The 20473-nt window shown below is 37.7% G+C and overlaps 1 protein-coding gene across 3 annotated transcripts; it reads right to left on the reverse strand.

Moving 5' to 3' along the window:
• Nucleotides 1–8741: 8741 nt before the first annotated feature.
• Nucleotides 8742–10737, reverse strand: LOC129770146 (dnaJ protein homolog 1-like). Of its 3 annotated transcripts, none has more exons than XM_055772801.1 (2): nucleotides 10490–10737; nucleotides 8742–10422 (listed from the first exon to the last, which is right to left on the reverse strand). In XM_055772801.1, exon 2 carries the CDS (start codon nucleotides 10408–10410, stop codon nucleotides 9346–9348), a length of 1065 nt encoding a protein of 354 aa, XP_055628776.1. In that variant the 5' UTR covers nucleotides 10411–10422; nucleotides 10490–10737; the 3' UTR covers nucleotides 8742–9345. The 3 variants fall into 3 exon arrangements, with proteins under 3 accessions (XP_055628776.1, XP_055628775.1, XP_055628774.1); XM_055772800.1 differs by having other exon boundaries at nucleotides 8742–10419; nucleotides 10484–10737; XM_055772799.1 differs by having other exon boundaries at nucleotides 10484–10736.
• Between the last annotated feature and the right edge of the window lie 9736 nt (nucleotides 10738–20473).

A 20473-nucleotide genomic window follows, 5' to 3' on the forward strand; every position in this document is an offset into this window, starting at 1 on the left:
CATATGCCCTAAAATTTGGTTGGCATATAATGTACCTAACTGGCATATGCATGCAAAAGTGGAGGCCATATACATACATGGCAAATGCTTACCGAATTTGTTTGGATGAATATGCAACTTTGACCGGCTATAATAGCAACTTTTGCCATAGTCATATACGATTTATTACAGACATAGAAAAAAAACAAATGGCGCAAAATATTTTCGTGAAATGTTTATTATTGTCTCACGAATCGCCATTTTTATATATGAGTATTTATGTTTGTAGAAATAATACTTGTTTGATTGACTTGTGTTGGGCGTGGAATATGAATGTTTAAAATGGCACAGATTAATGTTTGGTGAAAACTGCTCCGATGTGGGTTCGAACTCCGGTCGTTTGGATTATCATCCACCAGCTATCTCGCGCGGCTATCTGAAATTTAATTCAACAGCGGTTGAAACTTTCGAGTGCATCAGAATTTCATTGACATTTCAATATGATGTAATATGTTCTTTATTAGGATCTAATATTATTTACTGTTTCATGATTTTCTTCAGCATGCAACACGATTTGCTACAGTACTGAATCGATTTAAATTATACGCTTATACGACACACAAACTGCATCAGCGTAATATATGCATATGATGCGGATTAAATATATTTTACGACAATGTACATCATAAAATTGATGTTTGTTATACCGAATTGCGACTTAATTTGATAATGGTATACAAAATCGAGTTTTTGCATTTTATGCGATTTCAAATATACACGATACATACTTTGATTGATATTATATGCGATTATGATTTATTCTGATTTCTTGTAAGACTTAGCACGTGCAGAATTATACGATTCAATGTGTGCTGGGATGTATCGTGTATATTTGAAATCGCATTAAATGTAAAAACTCGATTTTAAATACCATTATCAAATTAAGTCGCAATTCGGTATAATAAACATCAATTTTATGATGCACATTGTCGTAAAATATATTTAATCCGCATCATATGCGTATATTTCGCTGATGCAGTTTGTGTGTCGTATAAGCGTATAATTTGAATCGATTCAGTACTGTAGTAAATCGTATTGCATGCTGAAGAAAATCATGAAACAGTAAATCATATTAGATCCTAATAAAGAACATATTACATCATATTGAAATGTCAATGAAATGCTGATGCACTCGAAAGTTTTAACCGCTGTTGAATTTAGTTTCAGATAGCCGCGCGAGATAGCTGGTGGATGATAATCCAGATGACCGGAGTTCGAACCCACATCGGAGCAGTTTTCACCAAACATCAATCTGTGCCATTTCAAACATTCATATTCCACTCCCAACACAAGTCAATCAAACAATTATTATTTCTTCAAACATAAATACTCATATATAAAAATGGCGATTCGTGAGGCTATAATAAACATTTCACGAAAATATTTTGCGCCATTTGTTTTTTTTTTCTATGTTTGTAATAAATCGTATATGAATATGGCAAAAGTCGCTATTATAGCCGGTCAAAGTTGCATATTCATCCAAACAAATTCGGTAAGCGTTTGCCATGTATATATATGGCCTCCACTTTTGCATGCATATGCCAGTTAGGCGCATTATATGCCAACCAAATTTTAGGGCATATGATGTTATATATACGCTTGTTATGCGATTTAATGTTTGCTGGGAGTTTTAAGTTCAAAAGAATATAAGTGGATAATGATTTCTAAAATTTCCAGAGACCGTACCGAGAACGTTGATTCCAATTGTTGTCTCTCTTATTGCTCTTTCCATTGTACTCACCCAGTGACATATCGATCTACTTGTCACTATATGTGGGTTGGCCACTTGTTACCAGTACTCTTTTCAACAATAATTGGGTATGGATTAAACAAAACATTCCAAAAAATTATCAATTTTTTTAAGGTCATTGCACAAGAAGTTGTTTTTTGTTGTTGTGTAAACGGTGACCGGAGTTATTTTTCAGAGAAGCAAGGCACCTAGAAGTATATCCTAAGGTGAGGCCGTTTCGTCACTAAGTTGGTTAGGGGAGCGGTATATGAAAACAGTACGGAAGAAATCAGAAGGGATCAGAACTCGGAAATTCCTGTAGTTTTGAGTTCGCTGAATCCAAAGTGTCTAGAAGTTTATCCTAAGGGGGGCCAACTTGCTAAAAGCACTCTTCAGCCATCTTTGAAGTCTACTGTGTTTTGTTTGTAAACAAAATACAATACGCTAGTGTCGAAGCTCGCTCCTGACCAGTCTGTCTCTTTCACGCTTCAATTAAATTATTTGCTTGAACACTCAATTTATTCTGATTTTTCTTAAATGATCCTGATTTGTTCTGATTTTTGTATTTTTTACAGTATTCGTAATAAATTTCCATGCCAAAGTTTTCTGTCATGATAGTTCTCCGGTTCGCACTTGTATATATCATACATTAATTTACATTTTCTAGACGCAAATCTGTAATTTTTTTATCTCTACCCTCAATTGTTTTGGGTTTTCCAAAATTACTCAAGAGAAAAATTTCGAATCCACTGTCAATATAAAAAGATTTTATATATAATTGTTCGTCTGATTCAAAGTAGAATCAGCTTTAATTATGGGACTATGGTAAATATATCTATAACAGTACTAGACATCATAAAATCATCATTAGGAAAAATTCAACAAGTCTTCCACTGCTGATATGCTTTCCTCATTTGTCGAGTAAGATACATTCCAAAGCATGGATGACGAATTCAGTGAAAATTTGAATATTGATTTCTCTGCAATTGACTGCTGAGATGCTGTAGCATTTTCGAAAAAAAATAAATCAAAAAGTCAGGTGCAACGCTAGCGTTTCCGCTTATGTGAGGATTTATACCATGCTTTTTAACGATGGTATACCATAAGATCTGCCAGGCTTTTTTGTTGACATGCGTTGGTTTTGGCTGTTTTCAGCTAATTAGTGGTAAATTAATTAGTCCAGCTCTTCCAAATATAAACAAGAGACATCTACAAAAAGTAAGGATGTATTTTTCCTGTCAATGAAATACAAACCAGGTGTAGGTTTTACCCTTACTGAAAGTGTCGGTTTCATCCCGAATGGACTCGAAATTTCAAAACAAAGTTTTCAAGCATCGATAAACAAAATACCACTTATCGTCTCACAAAATATAACACTTCGGGTGAAAAGTCAAAAAGCAATACTTTATTAATACTCGAAATTCGGATTTTTCACAATAGCAAAAGTTGCTTCACTTCCAATGCTGTAACTCATGAACCAATCGACCGATTCCTGTCAAATTTTGACACGTATCCATTGAAAGATGGTGCTTTGTGATAGTCAAGTAGATCTTTGCAAGAGGCGCCATCTAGACGTCAAGCTTATGAACTTTTCAACCGAACGATTACTAGACAATGACCTAAGATAAACTAAGCTCACAAAAGTATCGAATTTTCAAAATTTTCCGACTAAAATACTTCAACTCCACTAGCGAATTTTTACACGGACAATCTTGCTGATTGGTTCTGTTTTGTAGCTTATTTTGACAGCAAAGCGACTTTCGCAGCTGTAGGGTAACTCGAAACGTACGAAATAACAAGTGTGTACAAGGGACATCGGAAAATTTTCAAAAACTGCTTTCAACTGAAAAAACAGGGGGTGTCGGTTTAACCCTGATTGCCCCTACACTTTTTCTGGGCGGTTGTTTCTGTTGCTGCTGTGTTTTTCCGGTCACGGTTTATACAGTAACCATTTGGTAATTGAACCAGAAAGGAAGTCCAGTTATCTACATTCACTCTCGCCCAGTTAACACTTTCCCGTATTATTTGATACGTCACACATCAAGTGATTTCACTACTCTGCTGAGCGTTCTAGCGCCCTATGTTATGCAAGTACACCACGAGTGAGACTCGATGTTGTACGGGAAAAGTTTTACAAGCAGTTCAGTTAACCCTTTTACGGGTAGTGGCAACTCTATTGCCAACAACGATTTTGACGTAGGATTACGTCTTTCGGGAACATATTGGGGTACAAATTGAAAATCGAAAATCGAGCACATCTTAAAAATTGTCCAATTTCAAACGCGTATTGCTCAGTCACTTCATGATGGATTGATGAAATTTTTGCGTCAATCGATTTCGGCATTCCATAACAATTTTTTGTATTGAATAAAGTAATATATGTCATGAAACTAACTATCGATGTGTTCCCTAACAGAGACATCCAAACCAAGGTGCCCGGGAGAAATCGGCATTGCACATATATGCAAGTTGCGGGCAATTTTATGTTGCAAGTGAGGTGAGTGACACGATTAATTCTAGCAAATAAAATGTGAATTTGAAACTTTAATGTTGGTTGCTTCGTGAAATTTCATATCAATGACCGATCATGTATTGTGAAAAATTTAGCACAAGTGTAAGTGTAAAATTGTATATGGTGGCATTTGTGTTAAAAATGACTTAATATATGAAACGATTTACTTCAATTTCCCTAAATAGAAACCAAGGTGTGTTCCCGCTCGAGAACTTGTCGTTCGGTTTAAGCTGTTTAAGCTGTAAAGTTGTGTTCATTTTCACCCAAGGAAAGTTCATACAGCGAGAAAAGTTGGAAAACTAAAGAAATATTCGAAAAAATGATTTCCCATTTGCTTTACATATAGTATTAGATGTTGTTAGTCCAATTTGAATTCGCATTGGGTTGAATAAACACTCAGAAAGTAAAAATTATAAAAGAAAATTATCTTTCCCATTTCAAATATGTTTTCGCTATATTGATGTAACATGTTTTTACTGATGAGAAAAATTGATAATTGTTTTCGATATTGATAATTATCTTATATTACATTGATTTTGAGTTTTTGAGTTTTTTTTTTCATTATTTCATCCATATATAACACAGGAGGCAGCTCGTCTAGAGTCACAGAGGGCGGTTTTCATCATATATCATTCCACTTCGGCATCTTTTATCTGATACGCACCATCTAACGACTAATTATCATCCTTCTATCATCATCACTCGGTTGTAAACACTGGTGGAGTGAACAAACAATATCCAACAACCAAGCAAAACGGCCCTTTTCAGAACCACCAAATCATTATCAAAGAGTTTAATTCTTCAAACATATCCAAAATAAACAGATAAACAGCCTAACGGAATCCTACGTCTATGCGGTCGTGTCTCAGACACAACCCTCCTGTGACTTTTTTTTCTCTTCTTTAACAATAAATTATCACGTCTAAAGCCAGCGCTACACGATGCTACGAACACCCTCGAATGCTGGACGCTCGATGATTCGACGCATCGTGTAGTCGACTGACGAGCTACGAACCACCAATGTCGAGTGTCGAATATTCGCGTTGGAAGGTAATCCGTTCGTTGTGGATTACCTTCCAACGCGAGTGACACGAGTCAAAGGATTTTTGTCATTCGTTGATTCGACACTCGATGACATTCGATACACCGCTACACGATTCGTCCGAATCTATCTTTGACAGATCGGTTTGTTCACGGCTTATAGCGAATTCGTTTTTAAAACTGAGTCAGTGCCACACTGACTCTGTAATAAAAAAACGTTTTCAGTTTCACGAATGCGGTGGTTTGTTGGTGTGCGTTGTATAGTCTGATTTGTTTATATTTGCGACGAAAAATGTACAGTGTCGACGTCTGGTGGAGATATTAGTGCTTGGGAGGTAAAGTATTCTCTATAAGATCAGAAGGGCCAAGTGCAGTGTAAAAATATAAAAGTTTGAATGAAAATTTTTACTTCATATTGTTTGATTACCTAACACATGTAGTCCTGACACTCACTTAACCATTTGTCGATGCATTTCCTGTTTGTTCCACAAATAATTACTATTATAATATAAAATCATCATTAGACACAGTTTTCGTTCAATGTTTCTGCGATATCGGATAAAAACCCTCTTATTTCATCACATAAAATAAATATTCGATACGTTAAAGTAAATTTTCATTCCTAATTTTGATTTTGGGAGCATGTTTATTCCTCCTGAATATCCATAATAATTTTCGCCTCCCAATGAAAGCACACGGAGCTTAATGCCGTCTACACGAATATACTCTTCAAAATCCGAATCCGAATTGGATTCCGATTCAAATAATACAAAAGCAAGAGCAGCAGGTTTTCCATTTTCATAGTCTCTATTTTTAGATTTTCCAAAACAATACTCGGAACTTGACAGTTCAGTATAGTTGTATTGGTGAACCCGAGTGCCAACCCGTGAAACATCTCAGTGCGAAACTAACAGCTTTCGGGGCGAACTAGTGCGACACTGAGTGCGAAACTGAGTGAATAAAAAAACGTTTTGACAGCAGTTAGTGCGGCACTGGGGTTGAAACTGAACAAAAACGAATTCGCTATTACAGAGACAAGGCTAGTTCTTTAGCGAGTAAACATTTTTTTTGATGACGTCATCCGAGTTGTCAGTGTAAATAGTCGCCAGTTGTATTTTGTTTTCCGACTTACGCGTAAATGTTCCTGAAATGAAAAATCGAAAATGGTTCAATGCGCTGTGAGCGGGTGTATAAATTATGAAAATGACATTATCGGGCCAAAAAAGAGATTCTTTCGCTTTCCGAAAAACCGAGAATTATGTTCTTTGTGGATAAATGTTTTATCAAATTATTCAGGGTGTTAAATATAATCAACTATATTATCAACGCACAAACTTACAAAGCACGAAAAATAAAAAATAAGAACACATTGTTTACTTCAACGACTCAGATGACGTCACTAAAAAATGACTGATCCGGAGTAGCTAGCCTTGTCTCTGTAAGCCGTGGGTTTCTTCACAAGTTTTAGGTGAAGGAACTGTGAAATTGATTCTCAAAGTTCAAAATAATTCTAATAATGTTGATTTGAAGCATTTTTAATTTACAGTCCGATATCAGTACAATTGCTACGGCAGCGATTTGAGTACTCGCATCGTCATTCAGTTTCCTAACGTTTTTGATGGTAAATAAAAACAATAAACATTCGATCCAAATACTCGCCGATTGTTTGGGCCGATTGCTTTGAATCGAACATTCACTTCAACGTGTAGCAGCACATTCGTCACAACATTTGACGATTCATCGAGTCAAATGTTTGAGTCCAACATTCGAGTGAAACGTTGGACGAATCGTGTAGCGCCCGCATAACCTTATGTGGTTCAATTTCGGTTAATGGGCAAAATTTATGAAAAGGTAATTAACCCATTAGTGCCCAGCATATGAAATTTAATACGCAAAAATGCCCGTTTTCGAAAAACTGTTTTTGATTTTTTTTGTGTTTTGAAGCTTGCAAAGTTCGAGTTTAATGGAGTCGCAAAAGTAAACATAAATTTATCAAAGTTTTACCTCTTAAAGGATTCTAAATTGCTCAAATCTGTGACACAACACTACTAGACGAGTGTAAAAAATAATATCTAGCAAAAAATCCGAAGAAAATTACGAAACAGCAAAAAAAAAGTAATTTTGAGCGTATGAAATTTCATACGCTGTGCCACTACGGTATGTTTTTCACTCAATATCAGCCTCCCGATAATACGGAGGAGCTGTACAATTATCTGATTAATTTGGACGAAGACGCTTTCGAAAATCTAGTGTCAACAAATGATATTGACTTTGTCATCGTGCCCCCAAGCGGTGGAGACAGCGATGTGGATGCTGGAGATAGTGACTCGGAGGACGGCCCTTCCGGTTTTGGCAAACAAGTAAATGTCGAGAGCAAAATTGAACGAGGCCAATCACAAGAATGCTCCTCGGACAGTAGCAAGAAGCGGAGAGCCAGACACTGGGAAAAATGTCCTTAAATTCGGATGCAGATGCAGCCGTTGTTCTTGAAGGACATTCATCTGATCTTAGTGATCTCTGCTCGAAACATAAATGGTCTGCCGTTCAAATGTTCCATTACCTATTTGACGCAGATTTCGTCGGACTAATTACCACAGAGACAAATAAGTACGCACTGCTAAAAGGAGATACGAAATTCCGTGTGACCATACCGGAAATGTACAAATTTTCTAGGAATTTATACTAAATCCGATACACTGCCGTTCTACGCATAATTGTACTATGTTCTATGCAATCCCTATAAACCGTGGGACAACTACGCGTAGAACGGCAGTACACAAAAGTGCTAATAAACCAGGAATTTTTTTTTCCCAAAATATATATTTTATTAAGGCACATGTGGCGTTAGCCTGACGGGGCCGGGAGTCCAATATTTTGACAATTTTTGTCTTACAACTATGTTAGTAATATGTAACCGATTACTCGCGGTTGGCTCGAGGTTAGTATTACAAGTGTTCTCATAATTGGTATGTTGCAGTCTTCGATGCTCTGTACGTGTGCCCGACACGGGATACTTCCTATTGGGATGCAGCTGACCATTAATCAGCAGGAAAATGGTTGTTGAAGTTGAATTTTAGGAAATAAAACCGTTTTGTTGATTATTCAAATGATTTCCATTTTTGATACTGTATCGGCTCAGCGTATGAAATTTCATACGTCAGATATCTCAACTTCCAAAGAACTCCAAACCAAAATATTGCGTTTCGGGACAAACCTAGACGGACTAGAAAGTTTCATGTCATTTGGATCAAGTTCTTGTACACCTGGGCAGTAATGGGTTAAACTCTAATCCCTCTTATCGTTGGATACGCTCATGGTTTTCTTTTTCTTCTAGTTTCCATCAGCTATCAAGAAGGCGATACATTATTTATGCAATCGAATGCATCTTCAGAATTTTAAATAAAATAACTTAGAGATCGGTTTCACTTCAATATACTTTTTATTATTCCTCTATCCTATATTTTTGGTTATACGTGTCGTACTATAACGTACCAATTTAAATAACATTTAACAATTTCGATATTTACAGCAAATTTGCTTCGTACAATTGTTTCTAATGAATCAAACTTATTCGTATATCAATCGCAAACAGTATTTTGATACAAACACTTTCACTCTGTTGCTAAATATCAACTAGAATATTTCTGTCTCAGACCCTTGTGCGGATCCGCGCAAGCATTAGCTAAATTAATAAAATTAATTTTGATCTCAGTCTTTCTCGCATTCATTCATGGACACATTTACAACGTTCTTATTGGAAACTAGGTAATATACACAGCTGTTTGAAGATTTATCAATGACGACCAATGTCTAACGGTTTCACCTGCTCACACATCAAAGCTATTCGCTCTTTATATGATTTAAATTCGCTCGTTGCATTCGGAAAATCTCTCTCTCGCTCATTCCTATTTACATTTTTCTCTCCTCTTTTCGTGACGCAATCGCATACTGAAAAGATGCTTCGAGAGAACAATCGTCACGCGCCCGTATGTGTGACGTACCTTCCGTTGCTCCAGAACATTCCTTACGCGCTTACGTCCATGGGAAGCAAATCTGAGAGGATATCCTTGGCGTTCTGGTTCAGCTGGTTGGGGAAATGAATATCGAACGCTACTAGCAGATCGCCTTTTCGGGACGGTTCCTTAGGGTAGGGAAGACCTCGACCTTGCAGCCTTTTCACGGTGTTTGGTTTCAAAATTTCTCTGCTAGCGTTAATGTTTAGCGTATCGCCCGTAAGTGTCGGAACATTCACCACGGTGCCACAGAGAGCCTGACGCAGCGAAATTTTCGCCGTGTACTTAATATCGCTGCCCTCCCGCTTGAAGTGTGGATGTGGCTTGTCACGGATGATGAACGATATATCGGCGGGGATTTTCCCTGGCGTTTGGTCACCCTCCTTCGGGAAAGTTATTTTGGTTCCAGCTTTCCATCCCGGTTTTACGTTGATGTTCAGTATCTTTTCTTCCTTTCGTGCCGATCCATCATGTTCCATGATCATTTTGGAGATTTTCATTTTTTTATGGCATCCACTGTTAACATCTTCTAACGTTACGTACAAATCGTGTTCGATTGGAGGATCTTGTATTTTGTGCTTTCGGTTAGGTTGTCCTTGCGCGTGGAAGGATTGTGATCTGAACGCACCAGGGAATCCTCCGCCCATTCCACCTCGGCCACCGAATCCAAACGGATCATCCATATCGCCACCAATTTCGTGATAGAAAACATTCGAACCGCCTCCATCGTTGCCAAAGAACATTCCAAATGGGTCACTTGTTCCAAAGAACTGTGCGAATGTCGCTCGCGGATCACCATGAAATTGATAATTGAACGATCCATTTCCGTCACTGCTTCCGCCACCACCAAGTCCTCCTTTCAAGCCATCCTCACCATACTGATCGTAAATGTCGCGTTTCTTTTTATCCGATAACACTTCGTAGGCTTCCGCCACCTCTTTGAATCGTTCCTCGGCCTGGGGACTCTTGTTTTTATCCGGATGGTATTTCAGTGCCAACTTACGGTACGCTTTCTTAATCTCATCATCGCTGGCCCCTTTCGATACGCCAAGAATTTTATAGAAGTCTTTCCCCATTGTTCGCACCTTCTAGAATAATTACGATTCGTTAGTGAAAATTCTCCTTGCCAAATATAAAAAAATGACATACTTTTACCTCTCGATGAAATTTCAAATATAATCTGCGTTATTCCGTCTCAGTTTATCTTAGTTTATTTATCAAGCTTAAAAGCTGCCTTTTAATCGAAATCAGTTGACCTTCAAAAAAGAAAAATTTGCCTTTTGATTCACCGTTATTCAGTTCACTCTGATATTTCTCTCAAACGATTGAACGGGAACTGCCCACCGCGCACTCGTTTTATAATAAAACAATCCTCTTCCAGATGTGGCAGTCGAGAAGTTTCTGGAACTAAAAGGTACTAGAAATTCAAACACAAACAGCTGATTCGCCAGGGTGCGACAGAATCACGACGTTCATTAGTGTTTGTGCGTAAATACGAGCGAATAGATAACAAATGTGACGTCACATCTGTGATGAGTGCATAATCCACGATGCGAATGTACAGTGTCGACGTCTGGTGGCGATAGCCGTTTGGGGCGGAAAATTATTCTCTATCAGATTAGCGTGCCCCAAAACAGTTTTATATTGTTCAAATTTTGAAATGAAAATTTTACTTCATTTTAATTGAGTACTTGAAACGTGGCGCACTGAACCTTATATTACTCTTTAATGATGAGTTTCACGATATTTTCACTAAAACTCTTCATTATAAAGTAACTACATGATCAAACATATTTTTGTTAAATATTTTTGCGCAATTTGCAAAAAAGACGTATGATTCATTCAAATAGAATACATCTTGGATACGTAGAAGTTAATTTTCATTCATAATTTTTGTTTTAATGGGGTGTTCATTCTACTTGAAAATTCGTTACCTCTATCAGGCATCCCAAAAGTACTGCATTTTCATAACAGTCGGTATGAAATTGAATCGACAGTCTCTGTGAGCGCGCTACACTCGTATACAAGCGACAGAGCATGAATGCATAAAGTAATACTATACAGCAACAGTCGGTGTTTCGTCGAATTCATCTAATTTGTCGTGCCCGACCGTAGTGAGCCGGGGAGACTGTTCGTTTCCGATTTTTTCGTGTCTGCTATTCCGTTCGATCTGTCGCCGTAACAGTCGCTGACGAAGCGACGAATCTCATCGGTTTACCCGGGTTACTGTCACACGTGACTGTCGCCAGAAAAACGTTATGACATTTTTCTGGCGATCGTAATGCTAGCCTGTATCTTATGCGTTTGTGCTTCTTCACCAGTACGCTTTGAGATGTGTATCGGACATATGGCTGTGATCACTAGTTGCGTGCACACATAGGAAGCCGAGTTAATTTCATATCGACTGTAATAAGAATGCTATACTGTTGGGATGCCTGAATCCAGATACACAAATGATCAACAATTCATATGAGAAAAACACGCACAGCTTAATAATTCTAGGCGAGAGTTTCTTCGATAATATATTGGTGACGTCGGAAATACTCAGTGTTGGGAGTGTTTAGATTTATTCTCCAAGTTGGAAACTAATGCAGCGCGAACTCGATTATATACAGTCTCCGATTTCTTTTCACTGTATATAATCGAATCCTGTATATCATCGAGTCAAAAAAATGTTTTTTTTAATTTGTTTTTCATGCATATAATTTTTGATTATTGAATGTAAAAGATGAATTTAATATATTTTCCCAAAATCTCTCAGGAGGTGATAGATGATCATATTTCATGGAAAAATCCTCCTACGCATATGTTCGAATTTTTACAATGACAGAGTTATAGAACTAAACTGGCTCTACACTAAAAAGTACGCTACGTGAGCCAATTATGTTGCTTTCATTTGAAAGATTTTTTTTTTAAATCTTTAAAACATTTTCTTGCTAGTTGTACGTTTTTCTCATAATCCAGTGGACCGATATGGCTGATTTTTTTAGCATGTAAAAATCTTATTATCTGAATTGTTACGTAGCGGTTTTTGAAAATTATGAAAATTGTCAAAATGTCGGCCATTTGAATAAAAAAAATTCAACAAAAATCGTAAGGCCGTGGTTATCAGAGAAGTTATCAATGATGATAATCGATCAAAGCAGATAGGTCCTTTTCGTAGGTCACACAAGAATTCATTTTTGCATGCTGAATTGGTCCACTAGATTCTGAGATAAACGTACCACCAGCTGAAAAAAATGCGCTTAAAGATTCGTACAGCCATGTTACTCTTGAGATGACCCCATAGTTTTTACTGCAGATTTTCAACGAAATGAAATATCCAAGAATCCTTCCGGTACAACATTGCATAAAAACCATTTTTTCGATTTACCAGAGTTGATTCCCCCATTAAACAGATTCCCGAAAAAATCGCAAATGAAACAAGTATAACGAAAATTTTCGCACGTAGAAGATCTCATGGAAAAAAAATTTGTACATAAAAAAGGCAATGTTTTTTTTTATTAACTTCACACTTTCAAAAATAGCTGAATGTTCAAATCAAAATATCTCTATATGTGGAAAATTCTTCAGATCATGATATAATTATAGTTTTGATTGTCAATGAATCATATATTTCAAAGCAAGAATCAACCAGGCAAACCTAATTCACCAGGTAAAAGTATACCGTCGTATTCTGAAATACAATCGAGTTAGAATTACCCGAACGGATCGCAATTTTGCATTCTGTAATCCGTTCGACGACTCAAGTTCAATCGAGCTATGCATCCTAACCACACTCTACCGTATCAAACATGTGTTCTATGTAACAGAGTAATAAAATCTTGCATGAACAACATATATATTAATGTTCTGCAGTTCTGTAGTTCCGTGAAAAGCATTAAATACATTTGCAAGTCCGTGAATGAGGGCAGTAATGTGGCTGTATTTCAAATTCAGTATATCGATATGAATATGAAACACACTTGCAACACACTTGTTGTTTGTCATATAACAACGAATATATTCGCTAAAAATTATCTAATTGGCAGCATAACGTTTACCGGGTCAGCTAGTAATAATGATAATAATACTAAAATGTTACTTTACATTTTTGTTGATAATATTAATATTACGCGCTAAACATATTTTATTCATAAATAAAATAGAATCTCCTTCATGTCCAAACCTACATTGCTAAGTAGGCGCAACACTTCCCCCAGCCGCATTCTAATCTGGCCCAACAGTTGCATTCACGTAACTTTCATTCACACGACTTCCACCCACGACACTTCTCCACGCACCTCTATCAACAGATTCTCTTCTGTTGCTCACACTATTTCCCTCAAAAACTTCTCTACATATAATAGCCGCGTCATCGACAAATTAAATTTTCCCATATCGGAATATGTTGCAGAATTCGCCAGTTATTAATTGTTATCAATTCTTCGCTGCGCAGCAGATTAATCTCTTTAGTTTGCGAAAATGAAATGAAATAAGATGACGTTGTACTGGAAAAATATATACTAAGACACACATCATCAGCACGAGGGAAAAAAAAATCATCAACGACGGTAGCAACATATAACTATTGCATTTAGAATCTACAAAAACATCACTAATGAGCAAGCGGATCTGTCGCAGACGAAAGACCAAAATACTCTCTCATGGGAATGTATTCGTGTACAGTACACGACAGTAACAATTAATGTCGCATAACATTTCCACTGTGTGACTGTAGTTAAAAATTCAATCGCGTTACTGTCACGGGACAATGGTGGCGACAGTCATGAGATTACTGTCGTGATGCAGTACATTTGGTACCCCTGACCTCTATTGTCGCTGTCCAAAATCGGAAAACGAAGCGCCTTGATGAAAACTTGGGCGAGAAATCAATATGTACGGGCAGTGTAATACATATAAGGATGAAGCAGTAGGTGAAGTACATTTGTATTGGTGATCAAATTATGGTGACGTAGTTGCGTTTAATGAAAAGTGTTTATGGAAGAAACGAAAAAAAATGAAAATACTCACGGATTCATGATATTTTGAACCAACATTTTCATGAAATCATAAAACTGTTTGTTTTTTCTACAAGATTAAACAAAAGTTGTGACCTATTTCCATTATTTTAAGTGGTTTAAAATTCAGAGGAGTGCTCCCGTAGCCGAGTGGTTAGCGTCACACCTAACATTCCGGGGGTTCGGGTTCGATTGCCGTTCTGGTTTTTTCGCCAAAGAAATTTCCTACTGCTTGCACTGTGGTCTCGCATATTCTAGAGCTTGCCACTCAGAATGCACTCAAGGCGTGTTATTTGGCATAGAAATCTCAACCAAGTAAATTGACGCAAGTAATACAACGTTGAGACGGCGAAGTTTCTCTAGGAACGTTAGTGCCATTTAAGAAGAAGAAAGTTCAGAGAGCAGTCGTTTTCTTAACCTACGGAAGCATTTGTATTCCCGGTAAAATGCTGCTTATTTGTAGATTATTTTCCCAAATTACACACACCGACTTTGTAAGGCTTGAAACTATTAACGTTTGTTGCATTGTATCGATGAACTTCTTAAACCATATGAGTATCGTATCGTAGACAGTATCGAGAACAGCTTCGCCAAAAATTCCTGCTTTCTAGCAAATTCTAGAAACGTCCAGAGCAGATCGAAATTTACTTAGGCGTGGTACACAAATTGTAAATGCATAAAAATGCGGTTTTTGACCATCTCCTTTTTTATCATACATGTTGTCAGTTGAAAATAGACTGAGCTAACATTTCAAACATTTCCACAATGGAAATCCCGAATTATCTTCACTATGCAAAAATGTGTCAAGGCTTTTCAAAACAGTGCTAAATAAACTCATGAAACCAGAATATGTGACGAGTTTAAGAAATTATCACGCAATTCAGATTGAGGAACAACCCAGCAAACATTAAATCGCATAACTTTGCACATGATAAGTCACATATAATTTCGTATCAAATCACAATCGCATAAAATATCAATCAAAATATCGATCATATATATCTAAAATCGCATAAAATGCAAAAACACGATTTTCCATGTCATCGATGGATTGAGTGGTAACGTTGTCGTATCAAATCGCATATCAGTCCAAAAAGCATCGCATATCGTTATATACGGCTTTATATGCGTACAAGATATGACATATACGTATATCGCCTCCACTTTTGTGTGTATATGCTAGTTATCTGCATCATATATCATACAAATGTGTCTTGGTTGTATGTATATCGCCTCCAATTATAGCTATTCATACGACTTAATGTTTGCTGGGAACATTCCCAGCAAAACATTAAAACATTAAATTTTTATACTCATATATAAAAATGATTCGTGAGGCTATAACAAACTTTTTACGAAAAAAAATTGCGTCATTTGTTTTTTTTTTCTATGTCTGTAATAAATCATATATGAGTATGGCAAAAGTCGTATTTGGCGCTTTGACAATTCATGAATATATTCATATTAGATCGCAATTCAATTTCAACATAATCGCTATTATAGCCTGTCAAAGTTGCATATTCATCCAAACAAATTCGGTAAGCATTTGCCATGTATGTATATGGCCTCCACTTTTGCATGCATATGCCAGTTAGGCGCATTATATGCCAACCAAATTTTAGGGCATATGATATTATAATTTCCCGCTATACTAGATTCCCCAGAACGATCTACTAACGCGATCGTTTTCGAGACCAGACAGCTGAGCAACCCCAAGCCTAATTCTAGCCGACACTTCAGGCCCAGGAACTCTCCCAAGGCATGTCAAGAGAATTTCCAACCCGGGAAGACCCTTAACCGATCAGGAATGTAACCTAATATCTATGTCAGTACCAGCCTTGAATTTACAAAGGAAATCCAGCTTTACTGGATACCCGACAACGATCTGCTAATCGTTTCCGAGACCAGACAGCTGAGCAAAACCTAAGCCCAATTTCAGCCGATACTTCAGGCCCTTCATTCAACCTGGGGTATAATCACGTCAATCTGAATCTGCAATGAGATCTGCCACAACACAGAAAGATCTCGTCAATCATCTGTTGAAAAGATAAATTTACAAATATTCCGGTTGAGCTATCCCTAGCTTCTTCGCAAATTCTTTTTGAATTCAAAGTCAGTACAATGATATTTTATATAAGATTTGTTCGTCAGATTCAAAGTAGCATTAACTTTAATTATGAAACTATAGTAAATACTTCCTGGAATAAATTGCCACAGAAAACGACTGCAACAGAAACAATCTCTCAGAAAAGTGTAGTAGGTTAGTATTTCAAAACAAAAATTAGCCGGTCAAACCTAATGCACCAGGCAAACGTATGCCGTCAGACGAACGAACATTGCTAAAGGATCCTATGTTTCAAACTAATCAGTGGAAATCAGTGGAACGAGAACGAGGAAATAAATTTATAATAGAAATGCCATTTATACACATAATGTTTTTCCCGCGCCACAATATTTCTAGGCTACTATACTTTGTCTAAGCGGTTGTTTCTGTTGCAGTTGTTCACTGCGGCGATTTATTTCGGTCACGATAGTAAATACATCTACAATCGAATCAAACAACAACAAAAATAGAAAACATTCAACAATTCATCTATTGCTGGCATGCCTTCCTCGTTTGGAAAATAAAGATTCATTCCACAGCATGTAAGATGGATTCAGAAAAATTCTGAATATTGATTTACAATGATACAACTGACTGTAGTGATGCTGGAGGTTTTTGGGAAATAATATAAACGTATCATTAAATGGATTGGAGCAATGGATTCTCAGGTAAATAACGCACTTTTAAGATAATAATTATGAATAAAAATGTACATGCAAACATGCATTCCATGTTTCGGAGAAATATGTGAATCAAGAGTCTTGAGCGAAAATTGTGTCAGAAAATGAATTTGTGTCATAATGACGAGTTTTGGTAGAAGTACTAAGAAATTTATAGCAAAAGGAAATTGTAAAGAGTCAATTAGAACATCAATGAAGAGTTATGCAATTGTTCGAACGAATGTTCGCTTAGTAAGAAAACATGAATGTTCGAAAAAATGCATATCAAAAAATCAATTTTGGGCGGAACGAAGTTCATCGGGTCAGCTAGTTTAGGAATAAAAATGGAATTTTGTTACGTAACGATTACGCCTAGTCTTCCTCCCCCCTAGGCCACAGTAAGTAACGCAATCTCGACCACCCGATCTCGGGAGCCCTTTACGCTTTACGTAGCTTGTGCACGAGACCTTATCGGAATTTCTAGAAAATTCTGAAACTTTCCAAAAATGTTTCGATAATTTTGTAAAAAAATACATTTGACAGTAAATAAGTTAAATACAAATATTGGTACTTTTTGATATTTGTTAACAATACCCAATTCATAATATCAGAAGTCTTATGTAACGTCATGAGTTTATTGTTTTATAAGTTTTATAAATTGTTATTTTTCAAGGTCTATGATACCGCGAATACCTATCGTTCACGTAACGCGTAGTTTATGGACGAGCCAAACCGCTCGAATAAGTCTACAAAGCATACTAACGTATCATTCTTATCAGCATCCGATTGTGATCTGCCGATCTTTATCAAAGACCTACGAACATTTTTCTATTTTGTTACCCACTCATGGGCAAATCGGTCTTAGTCTACATGGGAAAGTCAAATGTACCCCATTGTCCATCACTTCGAATATCGTCATATTATTATAGTTGAAGTAGAATAAAGTTGTTTCGTTCCAATTTCCAAATCAAAAGCCCTGATTCCCAAAGTCCGAAAGGTGATCGCGGTAAAACCTAGAATTTTGGAAATTTCTACTGATCGTGGTGCAATAATTTTAAATTGCAATGAATGATGTATTTCAAAACAAAAATTAACCGGGCAAACGTAATTTTATTTATTTACAATGATTCTTGATCCCATTGAGAGATTAGATGTAATTCACAGCTTTTCGCCAATAAACCTGATCCATGGCTGCTGTTCTCCAACTCCCGGCTGCACCGATTCTTGTCAAGTCCTGCTGCACCTGGTCCAACTACCTCGCTCGCTGGACTCCTCTCCCTTGCTGGACTCTCTCTTGTTCCCACCGGATTCGACGCGAACACCATCTTCGCAGGGCTGCTGTCCGGCAATCTTGCAACATGCCCTGCCCATCGCACTCGTCCAGCCTTGGCGGCTTTCTGGATGCTGGGTTCGCCGTGGAGTTGCGCCAATTCGTGGTTTGTTCTCCTTCTCCATACAATGTTTTCCTGTACACCACCGTATATTGTTCTGAGCACTCGTCGTTCGAAAACACCAAGTGCTTGGGAGTCCTCTTCGAACATTGTCTAAGCTTCGTGCCCATAGAGAACAACCGGTCGAATTAGGGATTTGTACATGGTACACTGCGTACGGGGTCGGAGTTTGTTGGACCTCAAGTATTTGCGGAGTCCATAGTCTTCGAATTTCACGGCTGTTGTTGTTGCCAGTTGTTATCAACGAGCCAAGGTAGACAAATTCCTCTACCACCTCGAGCTCGTCGCCGTCGATCACAACACTACTGCCAAGAACAACTCTGTTGCAATCAGTCCCTCCTGCTAGCATGTATTTAGTCTTAGGCGCATTGATCCCGAACCCAATCAGCCCTGTTTCGTGTTTCAGTCGGGTATACAAGTCGGCTACCGTCGCATGTGTTCTTCCTATTATGTCCACGTCGTCGGTGAAGTAGATAAACTGACTAGACTTGTTGAAAATCGCGCCCCGCATAACACCTTCCAGCGTCACGTTGGAGAGCAGACAGGAGAGTCCATCGCCTCGCCGAAGTCCCCTGTGAGTCTCAAATGATTCCGACAGCTCACTTGGGATCCGCACACTGCACCGCACACCATTCATCGTTGCCTGAATCAGTCTTGTCAGCTTTCGGGGAAAACCGTGTTCATTCATGATCCTTCATAGCTGTCGTCGGTCGATTGTATCATATGCGGCCTTGAAGTCAACCAAGACTTGGTGCGTAGGACCCGATAATCGCGGCACTTTTGGAGGATCTGCCGCAGTGTAAAAATCTGGTCCGTCGTCGAGCAACCGGGCATGAATCCGGCCTGATAACTTCCCACAAATCTTCTTACTATTGGCGATAGATGGCGAAAGAGGATCTGAGACAGAATTTTGTAGGCACCATTCAGGATTGTGATGGCACGATAGTTCCCACAATCCGGTTTATCACCTCTTTTATAGATGGGGCAGATTACCTCGTCCTTCCACTCCTTCGGTAGCTGTTCTGTGTCCCAGATCCTGACTATCAACCACTCTACAAGTTTTCCCGGACCTCCCTTGAAGAGCTCCACTACGACGGTGCACAAAGAATTGAATAAATGTATATCTAAAATGTTTTGCTTTTGAACTTTTCCTGAAAATCGGTACGATTATTCCAAACAACTTAATATTTCCCAAGATTTGTGAAGTTGACCGCGGGGACTTATTATTGAAGCTCAGACGAGAATTTTTTTCCAATAGTGAACTGGTCTTAATGGTATGATGGATCTGCGGACCGGCTAAGTGAACGACATCAGATATTAAGCACTGACTTACATCTATTAGTTTGATCAGTAATTTTGGAGTTGAACTCGCCATAATTACATATCACAACACAACATGTTTATATCCTCAAAGGCATGATAATATCCATATCGATTTGTATACCCCTGCTGTCTTCTATCGAGATTCTGTTTTCTTCAATGATTTCCAAGAACTAAATTCCCATAACGAAGTACTTGATTTCTTTGTCCATGTCCATGCTTGTACACATAGGGGTAGGGGGTGTTCGAAATCGTACTTTTTCGGTCCACGTGGAATGTGGACAGTCCCTTATGATTTGAAAAAATCGAACAAAAAAGAAATCACTGTATTTAAATAGACAGCCTCACTCCCGACATTCTTCCAAAAATGGAAGTTAAAGTGACGAACCAGCCAAATGAGTTGAAAGTCACTATAATACAGATAAAAAAAAAAAAAAAATAGACAGCCCTTGAGGTAGTCCTACGTCGCTTCGGTCACCTGTCTTTTTTGACGTAGAACTACGTCTTTCATTAAGGGTGCCAAATCAGGAAACAGGTCACGTTTTTATGAAATAAAGTTAACGTTAATAACTATTTTTTCCGCGAACGAATTTTAGCGATTTACA

This window comes from Toxorhynchites rutilus, chromosome 2 (assembly GCF_029784135.1).
Source record: "Toxorhynchites rutilus septentrionalis strain SRP chromosome 2, ASM2978413v1, whole genome shotgun sequence".
NCBI lineage: Eukaryota > Metazoa > Arthropoda > Insecta > Diptera > Culicidae > Toxorhynchites > Toxorhynchites rutilus.

Excerpts from the sequence above, each read along its gene's own strand:
- LOC129770146 (XM_055772801.1), bottom strand. The coding sequence starts at position 10,410 with ATGGGGAAAGACTTCTATAAAATTCTTGGCGTATCGAAAGGGGCCAGC.